Below are 19,845 nucleotides of genomic sequence, written 5' to 3' on the forward strand. Positions count from 1 at the left end.
AGTATTTGGACATGAATAAAGTCCAAAGTTAAGAGAAAATTATTACTTAAAACAGTGCCCTAGAGACTTTAACACAGGCACAGTGTGTTCTGTAGCCTGGAGACAAAGATACTTCACAGATGAATAGACAGCAACTTGTTCTTTATTTGCTTCAGGGAAGTCCAGGCCCTAGTGGGACACCTGGTGATGCAGGCCCACCAGGACTTCAAGGTATGCCTGGAGAAAGAGGGATCGCTGGAACACCTGGCCCCAAGGGTGATAGAGTAAGTGTTTATTTCTGTTGTCTTGAGGCAAGTCACCAGTCTCTTAATACTGCAATTATTCCAGGGTATTCAGCATCTAGTGTCATAACTGAGACTTTCTGGGTATTTTCCATAGGGTGGTGTAGGTGAGAAGGGTGCTGAAGGTACAGCTGGCAACGACGGGGCAAGAGTAAGTAAATCCATCACCCTGTTTAGACCTGTTCTTCACTCACCATATTGTTTATTCTGCTAGGGTGCTCAACTCATGAAGTTAAATGCTACTCAGCCTGGTGATACTATGTGCAGAGTGGTTTGAGATATCTGTGTCCCAAACCCCTATTTGGTATCATCAATAGTGGGAGTTAAGATATCAAAGGAAAGGATTCCCAGAAGTAGTGTGTTGATTTGGGATTCAGCTAGGCTGACTATAGTAAAAATATTGAAAAAGGGACAGGCAGAATATATATATAACAAAAAAGCAGCCCTTCCACCTCTTACTCTTGTACTAAGGCAGATGCCACCTTCTTGTTTGGACTGAGTTCCCTGTGATCTGTCCTGAGTTTCACAGGTGAAAATTCCAGTAAATGTACTAAGCCCCATACGGGCAGTAAGTCACTGACTCTACTGTAAAAAAAACAATCTCCTATGCATAAATAACATGGTGAATCTCTTCAAGTCATGTTACATATGCTCTTCTGCATAGACCAGCTGTGAAATAACCCCAAAAGCACTGGGTTTGCTGTGTATACACTGACCATATTTTCTTCCCTGAAGTTGAGTTACTTTTTACATGAATCTCATGTATCTGAGGATCTTGGGTTTTGCAAACCAGTTGGAGTACTAACTGCTAGGTGTTTGCAAAGCGAGGTACATTCAAAAGATAATGATTCTGCCTGGCCTAAATTTATTGTTAAAAGAGCAAAAGGTCTTTGGTGAAACCTTAGTATACAGAAGCACTAACTTAAAAACATTAGCTCTGAGCTGGAATGAGTTATACAAGTCAGATATTATCCAAAGATACAAAACAGTTCTTAGTCATTGTAAGGTGTTTTCTTAGTTTACAGTAACTGGTGAGCAGATAAAGCAATGGTGAGCTAAATGTACATCCCTGTTCTATAGTCGGGTATCTGCAGATATTTCTGCTAATGACCACTAAAGCATTAATGGCATTACGGTATCCCTTGTTAATGCCTTCTTTTTCTATATTTCTCTACAGTTAAACTAAGTTCCAGAGCAGTTCTTTGGTGGGAGGGGGAATTTTGTTCAAGACAAACTTGGTGCAAGTTTTGGTATTTTGCTTCTAATTAAAGAGAACTGTAATTGGGATATCTAAATATTCAGGAAGGTAATATAGTTAATGTTGTGGGATCATTATGTGGAGTTGATGGGTCTGAATGGAAAATTTGCACCTTAACTGCCCCCGAAGGGACAAAGGACACTTGAGGAGTTTTAAGATATCAATGAATCTTCGGAAGTAGTGATGGATCTTTAAAGATAATTGAAACAGTTAAATACTAGCATAACAAAAGGAGCTTCAGTGCAAGTGGGAAAGAAGGACTGAATTTTCTCCTGAGACAGCAAAATAATGCCGGTGTGGTTTTTTTTTTTATCACTGGCCTTATGCACAAACACTACATAAAGAAGATGAAGTAAGTGAAAAAAGAGAATGAAGGAAAGCAGGTCCTTTGAGATGTGGGATTTTGGTCACTGGGAGAGGAAATTCAAGTCAGTTTTAGATAAAGAAGGCCCAAGAAGTTTTCTGAGATAAAGGAGAAGACTTTAAAGGAATGAAAAAGCATATGGAAATACTAACATATGAAAAGATTTAAACTAACTGTTTTGAAGCACAACTTCTCTAACTTCTTTTCATCTTAATTTTTCAAAAGGGTCTTCCTGGTCCAATAGGCCCAATGGGTCCAGCAGGTCCCACTGGTGAAAAGGTAAACAGATTTTTACTCAATTTTCTACTGAAGTTTCTCGATATTATCACACTTTACTGGCACTTTTGCTACTTGTCAAATAAGTTACTTGGGAAATAATAACCTTTAATTTAATTTTAAGGGTGAACCTGGTCCTAGAGGTCTAGTTGGTCCTCCTGGCTCCCGTGGAAACCCTGTGAGTAAACATGTTCGGTTTTTGACTGACATAAGTTGACAATATATAACGCTTATCCAGACTCCAGCCATTTGTCTCATTTGCTGATATATTTTCCTCTTTTTCCTCTCCTTCCTTTGTAGATAAAATCTGTAGTTCTTTCTTGATGCTGTGCACTTGCAAAAACAATTAGCAGATTTTTTCCCTTGGCCCTATACTTGCGTTAGGGCAAAATTTACAGAGACTTACCCTCATTTAACTCACTCCTGAAAGTGCACCACCACTTTTAATTGTTCAAAGCATGCCTATACCAGATACTACTGTAAACATACAGCTGTCTAGATGGACAAAGAGCAGAGGTATACCTGAGTTCCTCTAGTTGTGTTAACTCTAGTCATATTCTGTTAATTTGTGATTTTAAGGGTTGACTTTGATTAGGGAATTAGAGGCTCAGCCCTTCTAGATCCTTCATACTGCTTGGAATTGATTATGTCTCTGTCATAAATCAGAGCAATCCTATTTCCAGTATAAACTGAAACAGCTTCCACCCCTCTAGGGAGTGCTGGATCTTGGCAGCCTTCAGCTCCTCCTTTTCCAAACAAATGCTGTGTGGAAAGCTCAGTTGAAGCAGCTCATAGCTATTCTGATCTTGTAGAAGGATACATCTGTGAACTACTGTGGTTTTTTTCCCAGTCTATCTCATTGGGATATGGATAAAATACATGCTCTTCAGCTAACTGTGCCATCTCTGGAAGTAGCTGTGAGCAGAATTTCACCTACTGTGCTTTTAGTGCTTGCTTATGCCTTCCATCTCTAAATTCTGAAAGTTTAAATATAGTCTTGAACACAAGGCAGATGTTAACATCACAGCTAGCATTGTTTATTTCATGATTAAAAGTTCATCAATTCTGGTTAATAGAACAAAAGTGTAAGCACGTTTATGATAGTAAATAGTTAACATCCTTCTATGAATTATTCTGTATATAAAAAGACAATTGTTAAATACAACTACTCTAATTTTTTTGGCCAGGGTTCCCGAGGAGAAAATGGCCCAACTGGCGCTGTTGGTTTTGCTGGTCCCCCGGTATGTGTTTTGTGACACTAATGAGTTTCCTTTAGTCATGCTTTGACATGCTTAGTTTCCTTCATTATGAGTAATACTGCAGTGTTCTGGAAAGTGAGTAACATTTTTGTTGCAGAAAGAGCTGTTTCTTTTTCAGGTAAAGGGCCAATATATACCCTAGACAGTTGAAAAGTGATTTTGTTGATGAAATTATATAATTGCTCACCAGATTTCATATTTTCATGAATATGCTATGTTGCTCCTTTGAGATTAGAATGAGGCAAGTTATGAAGTGTCATCTACTGAAGGCAGCAAAGATTTGTGCCATGAGTAGTGAAGGCTGGAATGAGTTGATGGACCAAATGGAAGGTTTATGAGTTTTCCACTGAATACCCTAAACATTCCCACAGCCTAAATACTCTGTTTCAGACCTTTCAAAAAAAGTCAGGCACCTGCTTCCTTTGGAGGGAAAAAACAAGACTAGAAAAGACAATGCCTTTTTAGTCCCTTTTACTTTTAAGTATGTAATAGCTGCTGTGGAAAATAGAAAATCTAAAGAAAAGAAAAACGTGAGCTAGATAAAAGAACATTTTAAATGGAAATGATGACTTCACAGACTGTTCAGAAAATCTCATCTGTGATCTTCTAAAGACTGTTGTGAACTGTTACAATTCTCTTCAACCGAACTGTTAAGCAAATGCTTAATGTGTTTTGTGGGCTGACTTATTCTCCTATTATCTTTTGCCTTCTAGAAATTCCCTACAAAATTACTTTTTTAGGCTGGAAATATTTGCTGTTCTCTGACCTGATGTCTCTCCTATATATTATGTCTCTCCTAAATATTCTTATAGGGCCCTGATGGTCAGCCAGGTGTGAAAGGCGAACCTGGAGAACCTGGACAGAAAGGAGATGCTGGATCTCCAGGACCACAGGGTCTTGCTGGGTCTCCTGGTCCACCAGTAAGTATAAGTAACGTAATCGGAGAACCAGTGGCATAGGCTGATCTTGCTTATTTAAAAAATGTTCCAGGTGTTCACTATCACCCCTCTCATTCTCCTTTCTTCTTAGGGTCCTCCAGGTGTTCCTGGTCTGAAAGGTGGTAGAGGAACTCAGGGTCCACCTGTAAGTAAATTTTACTTTTTGTGACCTGGCTGCAGATAATCTAATCCTGAAATTTTATGTAATGTGTGTATCATTCCTCATCTCAGCTTGGTTTTCAGTCTGCAATTACTTACATAACATGCAATATGCAATATTATATATTTATTATGTATGATATATTAGACAGTATTTAATATATTTAATAACATTAGATATAATAACGTATACCATATTCTATATTACATATTAACTTAGTTAATTATAATATATAATTATTATTTGCTTACTAATTCAACTGAGAACATTTGAGGTACCCAGTGCTATATTTCTTGCAACAAAGTTGGCATTAAGATGTATTCTTTTTCTTAGGGTGCTACTGGATTCCCAGGATCTGCTGGAAGAGTTGGGCCTCCAGGACCTACTGTAAGTCAAGTTTCATATTCCTGATAGGTGTGTTTTATAAATTCCTTGTTAAAAACTTTAAGACTGAATAAAGCAGGAAAGGTGAAGAAGTGTTTTATGGCCTAATGCTATAGATAGAAACTTGTCAGCACTGACTTCTGTGACTGCATGCTTACATCCGACTGTATTAAATAAAACTCATCAGTCTTGGGCTTGATCTGGTGTCAGTGTGTCCAAATTAGTGCAAGATTTTACACTGTAAGTAGGCTTCGAGTTGTTTGAGCTGCTCTAATGACTTAATTGCTTACAGGAACAAAACAAGAACCTATATTGTCTTGCACTTTATACTTTCTGGTCCCTTCAGTGGTGACTGAAGTTAGGAGAGTTTTTGGGAAAAGAAGGGCCCCCTACCAGGCTATTTCATTGGTGGATCGTAAAATCCATTAAAATAAATAATAATAATAATAATAATAAAAACAAACAAAAAAACCCCACAGAATTCCTTATATCTAAACATTTTCAGAAACACACACACGAAAAAGTTATTTGTCAGTCAACAAGTGAGGATCCAACTCCACACAGAAAACTGTCACTCTCTTACTATGCCTTTTAATGTTTTGATTGCATTCACTGTGAGTTTATCAAAATGTGACATTTATGGAAAGCATAATATACATGTGAAGTCTTTTAAAGGTATTTGAAAAGTTAACAAAGGTCCATTTAAAATGCTAATTTGTGCCATATAAACTAAAAGTTTGAATGTAGACTTTAGCTTGATGATATTGGGAAGAACGGGCAAAGGCGAGTTTTTTAGCAGTAGTTGTACACCCCAAGTTAAAAAAGAAAATGTAAGAAAGGAGCTTGGAATTGCAAATTGGAGGGGATCTTGGACATAATTTGATGTTTGTTTCATCTTGTTTATGAACTAATAAGCTTTTAATAAGCTTTTAACTCAGTCACACTTTGGGCCTTCCTTTAGCATATGCACATTTCTAGTTAATCAAAACACAATCCTTAGAATTTGGTTGTCCTGATCAGAAAAAGGTCCAATGTATTGAGGTGTTTTAATTTTCCTAGGGAGCTCCAGGGCCTGCTGGGCCTATCGGTGAACCAGGAAAAGAAGGTCCCCCAGGTCTTCGTGGTGATCCCGGTTCTCATGGCCGTGTGGGAGATCGAGGGCCAGCTGGGCCTCCTGGTGGTCCTGGGGACAAGGGTGATGCAGGGGAAGATGGGCAGCCGGTAAGTCCTGGTTGATGTTACTAACTCTTCCTCGGCCAGCTCTAGGCTTGGTCTCATTGATACTTACCCTTATTGCTACTGTAATGTTTTATCCTTTGTGGATTTCAGGGCCCGGATGGACCCCCTGGTCCAGCAGGAACTACTGGTCAAAGAGGTATTGTTGGTATGCCAGGACAACGAGGGGAAAGAGGCATGCCAGGGCTGCCGGGTCCTGCAGTAAGTAACAATGAAGTCAATATGCCACCAGCTGGGGCATTCTCATAATCTTTGTGGGATTCAGAACATAGTGCCCCATAGCATGAGGAGAAAGTTGGAAAAATCCAATTGTAGGAGAGAACATAGACAGAATAGTAAATAGTTAAATCCCAGGCAGGTGCATGAGGTGGAAGATTTTGTTTCTGCCATAAGGGAAGGTCTCAGTTTGGATCAAGAGTAAGTGGTTAATGGCATTAAGACTTCTAGCCAGAATGTTCCTATTTGACTTAACCAGGGGAAGTTTAGAATTGGATCTAAGGAAGAAATTCTTTACTGAGAGGGTGGTGAGGCACTGGAATGGGTTGCCCAGGGAGGTTGTGAATGCTCCATCCTTGGCGGTGTTCAAGGCCAGGTTGGATGAGGCCTTGGGTGGCATGGTTTAGCGTGGGGTGTCCCTGCCCATGGCAGGGGGGTTGGAACTAGATGATCTTAAGGTCCTTTCCAACCCTAACTATTCTATGATTCTATGATTCTATGACTAAAACTAAAAACTTGAAAAAAAAAAATAAAATAATCCCAGACTTTTCATTTAGGTTCCCAAAGGTCACTGGATATAATTACATACTCTGTAACTGCTATTTCATAAATTGTGAATTATGGTCTTCAAAATTGCCATTTGTGCTTTCTTTGCTTTAAGGTAGGATTTATAGATATTTATTGGATAGTCTTATGATCCATGAGATCAAATCATTAAATGGACTATTATTAAAAGGAATGGTATGGAGGATCTGCCATTACCACTGAATCAATAAAATCAATTCATAGATAAAGTTGGCCAGAAATTATTTCAGGTTAACAAGGTTTGCTGGTGTTGAGATGGAGGCGAAAAAAAAAACCAAACCAAAACCCAAAAACCTCCAATAACAGCAACAAAAAAGTCATGTTACTTATTTCAAACTACATTATATTATTCCGGATGAAAGACATTACCTATTGCAGGTAATGCCATCAGTCATATTGATATATCAGGAGAGTTTGTGTGTAAGAGAGTTGCTGCTGGATAAACCAATTTCAAGTGCAGTGCCTAGTCAATAAAAGCCTATTCAAAAGGAGATAACACAATTAAACTGCTTAAAAATACACAGTGAATTAAATATATGTTCAAAATCTAGAAGAACATTTTCCTTAATTGTCAGGTTTGAAGTTACAAATGGTACTTCAGACTGGATTAATGAGTAGAGTTTTGGAGGCAGCAAGGGTTTTTTTTGTGCTTTCTTTGTTTTGTGATTAGAATTTTGATATATTTCTCACCTTTTCCAGGGGACACCAGGAAAACAAGGTCCCACAGGGCCACCTGGTGACAAAGGTCCCCCAGGACCTATTGGCCAGTCAGGTGCCACTGGGCCTGTAGGTGAAGCTGGTCCAGAGGTAAGTATTAGAACCTCATAATATGAAAAAAAACCCCAAACACAACAAACAAACCCCAAACAAACAAAGAAAAACAGCCCAGTGGTTATTCTCCTTGACTTGAAGTTAGAGGTGGAGAACTTTCTAGTTCTTATGGCAATTCAAGATTACAGAGTTGATCAATACTCTCTATTTTTATTCCGTAACTCTAGGGACCTGCTGGCAATGACGGTACTCCTGGACGAGATGGAGCAGTTGGAGAACGTGTAAGAATATATTGTTTTCTTAAATCACTTCTGGAAATCTCCATTTCATTATTGACTTACTGTAGATTTTTTTCTCCATTCAGGAGAACTTGTTCTGAAATTGTATCACAGCTTTGAATAAGTAGTGCCTTTCAAAGTTGAGGAAACCTGGCTAAGAACACCCGTCTCCCCAAACTCAGACTTGAGTTCTTACAGAATTAATATCTTTGTGGATTCTAATTGATACAAAATAGATTAGCAATGCTAGAGTCCTTTTGCGTTGGTCTAGTCTAGTCTTCTTTAGATCAATAATGTTGAAATTATATTTTGCAGGGTGATCGTGGTGAGCCTGGCCCTGCAGGCTTACCAGGTTCCCCAGGGGGCCCAGGAACTCCAGGTCCTGTTGGCCCTCCAGGAGATGCGGGTCAAAGAGGCGAAACTGTAAGTGAAATCTTTTTTTTTAAATACTTTTTAAATTAAAAAAAAACCCCAAACAACAGAACAACAAACTTGTGTTTGCTTCTGTGCATTGCTTCACGTATCTTCTGTGTGCAATCTTGGTAGGGTTCTCGAGGTCCGATGGGTCCCCCAGGTCGTGCAGGAAAAAGAGGTTTGCCTGTAAGTACTCCATGGTCACTGTGGTTTGATCTGAGTTACTTTTTAAAGGAAAGTGCATGAGAAGTTTAACCTAAATGAGAATGCTAAACAAGGCTTCAATTTTTAGTGAGGGCTTCAACTTCTAGTGTTCGGATTGCAAGTGGATACAGGTAGTTTTATGAGCTGCAAAGCTGTACAAATCTATTTGGATACACTAGTATTTCTAGACTATCTTTAGCAACACTGCAAAGATACAATGAATGCTTTGGAAGCCTATTTATTTGGAGTTTGTTGCTGTCCAGATGATGGTAGGAATTCAGTTAGCGAATTGCTGGAGTCTGTGTTTGACAATTCAAATAAGGGGTAAGGAAATGAATGCTGAAGAAAAAGGCACGTTTTTTGACAAAAATGGCAAAAATATAACAAAATCACCTGTTCCCATGAAACTGCCTTAATGAAACTCAAGAGATTGACTTCAGTCCAAATGGAAAAACAAACAAACCCCATCTTTTTGCATTACATAACTCTTTTACAATCCAAGCTTGGAACAAAAAATTAACTGGAATCTTGAGAAATTCAAAAGAATTTTGTCCTGTCCCTAAGCAGATGTCATATGAGATACAGGAAAGGTTTATTGAGTAGTTAGTAATAATGATGCCATTGATATGCTATTTGGAATCTGGCATTGAGAAATTTAGCTTGCAGTTTGGGCTGAGAAATACAGAATTGAAAGCAGAAGCCGTGTTTTCCAGTGATTCTTGAATTAGTATAAAAAGTATAAAACTATCAAAAATAGAGTGAAATTATGATGGTAATAGAACCAAGCTGTTTGTACGGGGGAGCCTGAACATTGTTGTCTGTAGTTAGGAAATGTAACTTCAGCTGTATTTTAATCATAGTGAAGGTGAAAGGAGCTGTCAGAGGTGAAGATGCAAGGTGGAGGATTTCATACTGAAAGTATGTTTTATTATTATGAGTTAGTGAGAGATCCACAATATTTCAATCTCATCAGCAAAAATCATTTGCCATATCCAGGAAGACAAAAAAATTCTCAATCTTACAAATTTTAGGTAAATGATTTAGTATCTTTACTGCGAGTTTTTTGTGACTGTATTATGAAGCTAAATAGACTAAATTTACCACAGCTAAACTATAATTAAGTACAGAACCGTTTTCTGTGATTATTTACTTATTTTTTGGTAAAAAAATTAGTTCTTGGAGCTGCCCCAGCATGACCTTCTTTCTAGCTTTAGAAATAAAGGGGGTCTGAATGCGGTGTCTAAAAGCGAGTGAGAGGTTTTTTAGGCTGAGGATTTTTTTCAGTTCAGAATTTTACATTTCAACACTGATCTTTACAGGGTCCTCAAGGACCTCGTGGTGACAAAGGTGACAATGGAGATCGAGGTGACAGGGGCCAGAAAGGACACAGGGGTTTCACTGGGCTTCAAGGTCTTCCAGGTCCTCCTGTAAGTTGTTCTACTTTCACTATAATTTTATTTCCTTGATAGTTAAATAATGTATCAGGAACATAGTTATTTAAAATGAAAAAAAGGCAAACATGAGTTATTTTTCCCCCCACAAGGTGTTTGTGAGTGGCCTGTCTGTACTTGTTAATATTTTTAATGTAATTTTGCAATACTGTTGCATGATGAAGTAAACCTGTGCTTTGCAAGATATGTGTTCTCCTGCTCTTGTTCCATTTATGCCAGTCACTGAGACTATAACCTGTCAGCACAAGCTAATAACAGAAGTTGATAGTTTCAGATAAGTACATTAGAGTGTGAAATGCTTTTTGCCAGTGTTTGAACTCTACAGTCAAGGAATCAAATGCAAAATCCTGGGAGTACTGTGACAGTATCTCGCTAGTATTTTCAAAAACTTCATGATTTCCGTGGCAATTGAATGGAAATGCTGTGGAAAACTTTATTTTTTTTACATTTGTTCACTGATTCTGTGCAAGAGCTGGAAGTTTAAACATGCAATAAAAGAGTCAGCAAGAAAACCCCACATCCACAGCATCTTTCCACTTCATAGTAGTGCTGTCAGCTACTCTTTTGTAAGCCAGTCTGATTCTAAATGTTATGAAAGCAAGGCCTTTCTGCAGAAACAACTTCAGATTTAGCCAAGCACCAGTAAATTCTATTAATCTAAATTGTGATTAGTTGCTACTTTGTGACAAGAGAGAACAGTAGAATGAAAATTAATTGTAAGAGGGAAAGATGCTACTGATAGCTTATGTATATTATAATCCTAATCCTACAGAATTGTATACATCACACACTAATTCTTTAAAACTAAAGGAATATGCATTAAATGTTACAATGATATGATAATTTTTTCTTTTTAGGGTCCTATTGGTGAACAGGGCAGTCCTGGCATTCCAGGCCCATTTGGCCCTCGGGTGAGTATTATGTTTAAGGTTTTTCTTGCTTGTTTTTGTCCAAGTCAGATTTCTATTTCTGCTTCACTTTTATTTCACTGACCTTTATTGACTTCAGTATCATGTAGTGATTACTCTCTTTTGCTGAGAGTCATTACTTTGTTTAATGTAGTAAAGTTTTGACATTGGTGTAGTTTATAGCTAGAAAAAAGTTATTTCAGAATAACTACAGGGCTACAGTCTCTTTTTACAGACAATTTTGCTGTAGCAAATGCAAAGCCATATATGTGGCAGCTCTGCTAATTGCTACTCTTGCCTGTCATACCCCCATGTATGTCATTCACCCAAAATTAAAGGAGAACTATGACTTCCCTTGGTTTTCCCAAGTGACAGTCTGTCTCCTAGTCCATATATATATGGGTGTACAGCAGCTACTCTAGTATATGTAGCACCTGGAATTGAACCCACATAACTGTTACAGGAAAAAAGTATACGTTTGATCCAAGGTCTGTTCACGGAGGTGATTCACTTCAGAACACCAGCATTGAAACTGCCTTCTTACTTTTAGAGAAGAAGTAAAAGGGTGATTTTTAAAAGTTTTGTAATAGACACAAATAATTGTATTGCTTCCTGAAAAGATATTGCTTGTAAACTGCTTTTTTGTTATTAAATGCTAAAATACATTCCTTCTTTCTCTTATACTTCCTAGGGTCCTCCAGGTCCAGTTGGTCCTTCTGGCAAAGATGGAAGTCCTGGTCCACTTGGACCAATTGGGCCTCCTGGTGTTAGAGGGAGTGTAGGAGAAGCCGGACCTGAGGTAAGCTGATGGGAATATGAGGGAAAAGGTTACCTTTAAATAATGAGATTTTTTTACAGTCCATTGCATCACTTTCTTAAACATCCATGAGCTCAAGACAAATGGTAAGATTTGATACAATTTCTCCAAGAAATAGCCAGAGTAACTGTGTATTGCAAGGGCTTGTTTCTTACTCATTTTCATCTTCCAGATCTGTGACAGTCCCAGTCTGATCTACTTATGCTTTCCTTAGGCAAGACTGGGGCTACTACTGCAGTTAGCTCACTGAATCCTGACGGATCTGCAGTTCAGCATGGCTGTTTGGCAGGTTGGGTTCTAAAACCTCAGGCCTAAGCATAGGTCATTTGGTGTATCTGGAATGTGGAGTAGTTCAAAGCCAGTAGTCCCACAAAGGTGGCACTGAATTAGAACAGCCATGTGACTGGTTGCCAGCAGCATACTTCTCATGCATTAAAGAAATCCTTCAGTCCAAACAAGCAGCCTGAACTCTTAACACTCAGGCTCATCTGGGGTTTACAGATACCAACCGTGACAGTTAAAAATATATTGGCTGTTTTGGAAAAAGTCCTAAACCTTTGCTAAATACCCCAACCATATTCCACATTTACCAGTTTACAAAACCCTAAGCCATAAAACATAAGGTAGGCTATACCAAAGAAGATAAATTAGAAAATTAGAGGGATTTGAGAAAAGTGTGATCAGGATGATCACATGAATGATTCTCTTGGGGAAAAGGTGGAAAAGGTAGAATAAAATAGTGAGAAAGAGAAGACAGTTTCTGCTGCTATTCTGTCTCATAAGACATAAGGTTTCCTGTGTTTATCATGTGCTTATAGTCACCCTTTTTCATTTCAGTTTCTGCCAATTATCAGTATCTCTACTTTTGCCAAGGCACCAAGACTTGAATGAAAAGTCTGTGGTAGAGCACAAGATTATGTGTGTCCAGTTACTTCATCTGCATAATGAGACAGGACAAGAAATAGCACGTACCAGTATTTTTAGTTTTGCTTTCCATGGTAGATTGTGTGCAACTATAAATTGGAACCAAAAAGCAAGAAATAAAAGTTTGAGATTTCATTTGTGTCATGGTTTAAGCCCAGGCCATAAATCAGAACCACGCAGTCTACTTCCCCCCCAACCCTTTCTTCCCCCCTGCTCCTGGAGGGATGGGGAAGAATCGAAAGAATACAACTCCCACCGGTTGAGATAAGAACAGTTTAATAACTAAGGTATAACACTACTGTTACCACCAATAATAATGATAAAGGAAATAACAAGGGAAGAGAATACAACACCTCACCGACTGATACCTCGCCCCCCACCCAGCAGCGAACTAGCCCTTCCAGGTAACTCTCAGTTACATCCTGGGCATGACGTGCTGTGGTATGGAATACCTCTTTGGCTAGTTTGGGTGAGGTGTCCTGTCCCTGCTTCCTCCCGGCTTCCCCTCTTCCCTGGCAGAGCATGAGACTCACAAAGTCCTTGGTCAGGCTAAACATCAGTGTTATCAGCTCTGTTCACAGGCCAAAAGTCAAAAACACAGCGCTGCACCAGCTACTAAGGAGAAAAAATGACTGCTACTGCTAAACCAGGACAATTTGTCACACACAGAGTATGTAAGCTTGGGTGTGTGCTCTGTGGTAAGCATTTGGACCACTAGTTGTGAATTAATTACTCTCAAAGGAAATGCCACATTCTGATACATTGTCTGATGCACCAGAGCATTAAGTTTCAAATGGAGGTATGTTACAGTCTTTCTGCTGCCAAAGAGCTGGAAGAGCTGGCAGAATCTGCAGGTGGAGATAATGCTTTATTAACAGATATCTTTCAGGTCAAGACTCAATTAGCTCCCCAGGTGTCACAATCAGGTTGACAGAAGTACCTCACAACCCATCATTTGGGAAAATCTACTAAGTCAGGAAAACACCTGCACTGCAAAGTTAGGATGATGTAGATTCTATCTCACACATCTGTGGCCAGAAATCTCAGCACTGTGCAGGATGAATGTAAAGATGTTTCTAGTGCCAAATTTTCTATCCAAGCTTTACTAATTGAAAATGTGCCTGAGGTGACTCAGGGGAAGCAAGAATTTTCAGTTGCTCTAAAAATCACTTCTGCTTTAAGAAGTAAAGTTATTGGGTAGGGATTTGAACAAGGAGGGACAGATGGTGTAACAAAAAATGGAATGAGGCCATTCCTTGGTGACCTCTTCTAGCTGTTAAGTCTGAAATGATGAGTGATATGAAGTTGAGCAAGGTATTAAGAAAGGCAGAAAAGACATGAAGCAGAGAAAGTGCCTCACATGCGGTTCTAATCTCTTAACTCTGTTCCTGGAAATGGGAATTGTTTATCTGTATCTGAATATTCCTGTGAATATTAGGGTGACTGGTCCTGAAGTTTTGCTTTTTTAGTGACTATCATTTTGTGTAGTATTTATTCTGCTGTTGCCTCTATTGCTCCCTTTTTTTTTACCTTAGGGTCCTCCAGGTGATCCTGGCCCCCCTGGTCCTCCAGGACCTCCAGGCCACCTCACTGCTGCCATTGGTGACATTATGGGACACTATGATGATGCTATGGCAGATCCACTACCAGAGTTTACTGAAGATGAAGCAGCCCCAGATGACCATAACAAAACAGACCCAGGAGTCCATGCCACACTGAAGTCACTGAGCAGCCAGATTGAGACTATGCGCAGCCCAGATGGTTCAAAGAAACACCCAGCACGGACTTGTGATGACCTGAAACTGTGCCACCCATCCAAGAAGAGCGGTGTGTATAAATAATGCTGTCTTGTTTGCAGTATATACTCGTACATTGGAAAAGAATATATAATACAGCTTTTTGATGTTCTAAATTGACATTCACACTAGGAGCTTGAAAATGTCTCACAAAAATGTATTCCTTCTTGCCAATAAATTATATATGCTGATGTATCCCATATTTATTTATTCAGTTTTTTTATTGAGATGCATTTTAAAATCTGAAATATTTTAGACTTCCATGAAATATTACTACGGAAAGGGTTATCACCGTGGAATGCTACTTATATTGTGACAGAGATAGATTGGTACACCAGTTGTGAATATTTGCTTAATTGCTATTAGCTCAAAATGTTACCTGTGGGCTGACAACCTGTGAATGCTTTCTGTTCAGAATTCTCTTCTGCTGCTTCTGCTCCATACTAGCAGTTTATAGGTGCTAATGCGCTAACATGCCATTTAGGAGCTTTCCTAATTTATATGGATTATATGCAGATAAATCAGAACAAAGTTAGAGATAATTTGTGGCAGGCCTTACCAGCTTTTTTGCCCCATTTTCTGAAACTTTTTATGTTCTTTGTAGGTGAATATTGGATTGATCCTAACCAAGGATGTGTTGAAGATGCAATAAAAGTATACTGCAACATGGAAACTGGAGAAACCTGTATTTCTGCAAGCCCGTCTACTATACCACGTAAAACATGGTGGGCCAGCAGGTCATCTGACTTAAAGCCCATTTGGTATGGCCTTGATATGAACAGAGGATCACAGGTAATTAAATATATAAAATTTCTATGAAACTTGTTTCTTTCTGGTTTTGAGCTTCATCTACTATTCTGAGCAGATTCTACTACCGTCAGAATGTTATAACTATTGATTTACCGGCTTATAGTCAATTGGTTATTATTATGATACAGTAAGTAGAGGAAGAGCTTGGAAAAACAATGCAAGTGCATCTAAGGCAGGGTTGGCTACAAGTAGACCACTGCTGGAAGAGATTTATTTCTCTTGATCCAAAAAATATCAGCATTTCTAGCAATCTATTGTAGTAACTGGCTATCCTTGTCCTTAAAAAAAAAGTACTTTTACCTTAATACAAGATTTAAGCCACTGCCATTTTAGTTGAATTCTACTCTTTCTTTTGGAAAATTCTTTACTCCTGAAAAAATACAAAACTTAACTTTAGAAATCAATTTTTAAAGAAAGCGTGAGTATTACCACATGTGTCAGGATACTCCATGGTGAACGCATCAGTCTCCAGGCAGACAAAAATTTCACTCAGTTTTCTGTTGCTTTTTCCCGCTGTGTTAACTTCCCAAAGGCACCTTTATGATCCTGACAAATAACAGAAGTTTATGATATGCAAAATACATAATTAAATAACTAGCTTTTGCTATTTTTATTCCTAGTTTATCCAATCAAAACCACAGAAAATATTTTCAGTTGTTATTTCATTCGGGAGTAATTAAATATCTTTAAAATTAGTATTTGGAGAGTAAAAAACAATCTTGCCATCAGCTGAATTCCTGAAAACAGTTCAGAACTTGAGCAAATGAGAACATGTGATATTGAGAACAGATCTGGTATGGATTGCTTTCTTGAGATTACTAAATTCAGCAGAACTTACCATGACTGAAGATGTCAGAGCTGATGTTCAGCTGCCTGCAGAGCTACCTTAGGGGTTTTGTAATTCAGATGCTGTTTGGAGGAAGAAAATATCTTCAGGAATACTAAAAAGGAGTATTTCAGTTTTGAAAATGCTGTCAGGCTTTATAACTAATAGTAGTATTTGTGTAATATTCAGATGCTCTCCTTATGGATTCTAAATAGTAAGTATGTCTGAGACTTTTAAGCAGGATAAACATCTTGTATAAAAACGGCAGTGTCAATATATGAGGTTTTCTCTTTTCTTCGCCAGTTTCAGTGAAACGTATACATTTTTAGTAAGTCTTGACTATTGATTTTTATGTTGCAATGATTCATAAAGCATAAATAAAATAAAACCAGCACAGGGAAAAAAAAAGACCCTCATGAATTTCAGAATTTTTATTATTAGTAGAAAAATAGCTTCTGTTCTTTTACAGAAACATTGGCTCTTTGTAAAGCATTTGTGAAACTTCTGCGCAAGTCAATTAAGTTAATAAAGCCCATATGCAAATGTATAGTTATTTTTTATATTGTTAAACTTTGGCTGTTTGTGATGCTTCTAAATACATTACAAAGCCTATAGAAAATAAGTTGCTGAAGTTGCAATATAGCAGATAGACTATAAAAGGGTTTTCTGCGCTTTATGTTTCTTACCTACTTTGAGGTTGCTCTCATGCACTATTTCATATGTAAGGTTTAACTTCTACTGAATTCCTTTTTGAAACAAGGCAGAATTCATTCCAAAACTTGGTGTGTTTGTGGGGGCCGAGCTGCCTTTGAGTTGTTCAGCAGCACAGTTTTATGGTCGAAATTCTCCAAAATGACCCCTGTTACAGGATGTCTATGTTTCTTTGTCCTTAACTGGTAGCATATTACAAAAGAAACCATGTAATGGGACTTCTGCTAGTCATGTCTGGAAAGGGTTATGGTAATGATAGATGTTTCTAAAATTCATGAACTCTTAATTCATTTTTATGAAATACATGTTGATCTATTTATTTATCTTCACAGTTCGTGTATGGGGATACAGCTGTTACTCAGATGACATTCCTGCGCCTCCTATCAAAGGAAGCTTCCCAGAATATCACTTACATCTGTCAGAACAGTGTTGGGTACATGGATGACCAGACAAAGAACCTTAAAAAAGCTGTGATTCTGAAAGGGGCCAATGACCTGGAGATAAAGGCAGAGGGCAACAGCCGATTCAGATACACTGTTCTTCATGACAGCTGTTCTGTAAGTTTGGCCTTTTTGTTATTTGTATTTAGAAAAATATCCATAGAATGAAGTAATTAAAATGCTGCAGAATTTTGTTATGAATTGTAGAAGTAACTGATCAAATCAGTATTTTACTAGAATTCTTCACATAATAGAAGTCTGCAGTATTTAGAGGATTTTTACAAATTACTACTTGTCAATGAGCATTTTGCATTTCCTAGTATTTGTTTAATTGTGTGTAATCACACAAATTGGTCAGATAACCACAAGCATTTGTCTGCCAGATGGGTAAGATTATTACAGCAATACACTGGAGGAAACTCGCTGGTACTGTGAGTGACTGAGTTGGAAAGGAAAATGTCCCCCATATACTTAAGTGGACATAAAAACCATCAAGTAGTAATTTTTTTTCATGTACAGTAGCACTGCCAGCCAAGTCCAAGATACTGGCAAAATATTCCTAAAATTAGTTTGGCACTTGAAAAATTAGAGTACTCTCTGTGCTTTAAAGTAATATGGCCCAAGGTTGTGTGGGCAGGTGTGTATTAAAACATAGAGAAGAATTTCATAACATAGAGAAAAATCAGTCCAGCTTGAGGGAGAAATCCTGGTGTGTCAATATGACTTGTCTGTTCATTGCTGTAAGAGCAAGATACATCATTTTAAAATAACCAAGGTGCAGTACAGGGCAGGGGTTGTTGCTTCGCGAAAGAAACAACCTTTGTTGTTGTTTCTTCTGACCTATCAGACAACTGACTCACCAGCTGGAATTTGGGCTGTTTCTGACGTGAGCTCTGGCTATGTTTTTCTTTTTTTTCTCCTCCAGAAACGTAATGGGAACGTGGGCAAGACTGTTTTTGAGTACAGAACGCAGAACGTGGCACGCTTACCTATCATAGATTTGGCACCGGTGGACATTGGCAGTACTGACCAGGAATTTGGAATTGAAATTGGGCCAGTTTGCTTTGTGTAGGAGGAAGGGGGGAAATTAACACACTATCCAGCAACAGCAGCAATTAAACACATGAACTTAGACTGATTGAAGTTAATCCTGAGACTCTTGAAGTAATGGCTGATATTGGATCAGCATTGTATATACGGTTCTTTTTAAATGCCCAGCCTCCTTTTGGATATTTATTTTACTTTCAAACCTTCTGTTTTAAAGAATTGAAACTGTTTAGTACAGCAGTACAATTTTAAGAGGATTGATGACCATGTTTTAAAAGTAATATGAATCTTTTTCCTCACTTTTTTTCAAATTATTTTGAAATTTACAGGTATTCCAAATAGATAGTTCTAATGTGGGACTATGTAAAGCTCTAAGGATTATTTCTTTTGCTAGGATGCATTCTGAATAACAGAAAAGTAGAGCACTTTTGTGACCTGTTGGCTACATTTCAATCATACCTACTCCTTCTACCCCAGTTTGTCTTCCTGTGGTTGCCAGTATAATAGCCATTCACAGAAATCTGACTTTTGTAGAAAAAAGTCTTCATACAAGATCATCTTAATTTGGCATTGTCTTTCCTGCACTTTCTATGTAATAGTCTGCTCAGAAGAGTATTCCATAGCCATGATTAATTTATGAAATAAAAACACTACTGGGGTAAATATGAGTTTTCAGTAGGGGTGTCCCATACCTGAAATTTTAAGGCCAGACTTCACTCCTCACAGTGTATCTGTGTAATTCCATTAAAGTACCCTTAATCTTCAAAACACTTCTTAAACCCAGTACTTGTTGATTTTCCAATACTTGCCCATCTAAGAAGCCATTACATATCAAATGATACAGATATCTTACATACGGTGCCAATTTATGTATGTTGCAAGTCATTCACATGTGTACAAGTCCAATTGCTAATAAAAAGAAAGTAAGTTCAGAAATTCATTGGTTTTAGCTGGCATCCAAACACGCATCCCCAGTAATTTGACTTACTGTCCTTGAGTTGTCAAGGCAAGAAAGTTCCATCATTTCTTAGCATGAGCTACCTCATCTCTGGAAGTTGGGATGCATTTAATATTCCTGTTTCTATTTTAGATATTAAAAGGTGCTACGCTTCTGTTGTTGTTTCAAGAAAGGAGCAGGGCAAAATCAACAAAAAAGTGATGGTGCTAAATGACTCTCTAGAAGGCTGATTAAATGAAAGATGCCTACTGTCAATGTCATTTTCAGAGCTTAGCTCTTAGGCTTATGGTGTTTGAGAGAACAATGTTACAGTGCATTTATTTGTTGGTCATACAGTATATAGAATGTTTTGTACCACTAGCATGCTTTATTTTATAAAGTATGTGGGTACAAACTTATTTAGGTTTTTTGTTTCTTTATTGCATCTGTGCTCTCCACTTTTTTTTTGTTCCTTAAAAAAAAAAAATAAATAAACAGGCCATCCCTAAAGAAAGTCATGCACATAGCTTTATTCATGTATCTTTGCAAACATC

At 38.0% G+C, this 19,845-nt stretch overlaps 1 protein-coding gene across 1 annotated transcript in view; it reads left to right on the forward strand.

The window, feature by feature from the left end:
- The window catches only part of COL5A2 (collagen type V alpha 2 chain), a 114,389-nt gene extending 94,777 nt beyond the window's left edge, over positions 1–19,612 (forward strand). The window contains exons 34-54 of the mRNA XM_080622052.1: positions 156–263; positions 379–432; positions 2,129–2,182; positions 2,304–2,357; positions 3,367–3,420; positions 4,251–4,358; positions 4,468–4,521; positions 4,870–4,923; positions 5,980–6,141; positions 6,250–6,357; positions 7,657–7,764; positions 7,956–8,009; positions 8,322–8,429; positions 8,553–8,606; positions 9,944–10,051; positions 10,933–10,986; positions 11,675–11,782; positions 14,260–14,551; positions 15,125–15,312; positions 17,200–17,424; positions 18,233–19,612. Of these exons, the coding sequence (XP_080478178.1) occupies positions 156–263; positions 379–432; positions 2,129–2,182; positions 2,304–2,357; positions 3,367–3,420; positions 4,251–4,358; positions 4,468–4,521; positions 4,870–4,923; positions 5,980–6,141; positions 6,250–6,357; positions 7,657–7,764; positions 7,956–8,009; positions 8,322–8,429; positions 8,553–8,606; positions 9,944–10,051; positions 10,933–10,986; positions 11,675–11,782; positions 14,260–14,551; positions 15,125–15,312; positions 17,200–17,424; positions 18,233–18,379 (2,256 nt within the window). The 3' untranslated portion in view covers positions 18,380–19,612. The remainder of the gene's footprint in view (positions 1–155; positions 264–378; positions 433–2,128; positions 2,183–2,303; positions 2,358–3,366; positions 3,421–4,250; positions 4,359–4,467; positions 4,522–4,869; positions 4,924–5,979; positions 6,142–6,249; positions 6,358–7,656; positions 7,765–7,955; positions 8,010–8,321; positions 8,430–8,552; positions 8,607–9,943; positions 10,052–10,932; positions 10,987–11,674; positions 11,783–14,259; positions 14,552–15,124; positions 15,313–17,199; positions 17,425–18,232) is intronic.
- Positions 19,613–19,845: the final 233 nt, after the last annotated feature.

Source organism: Psittacula echo (genome assembly GCF_963264785.1).
Source record: "Psittacula echo genome assembly, chromosome: 6".
In the NCBI taxonomy this organism is placed as follows: Eukaryota; Metazoa; Chordata; class Aves; order Psittaciformes; family Psittacidae; genus Psittacula; species Psittacula echo.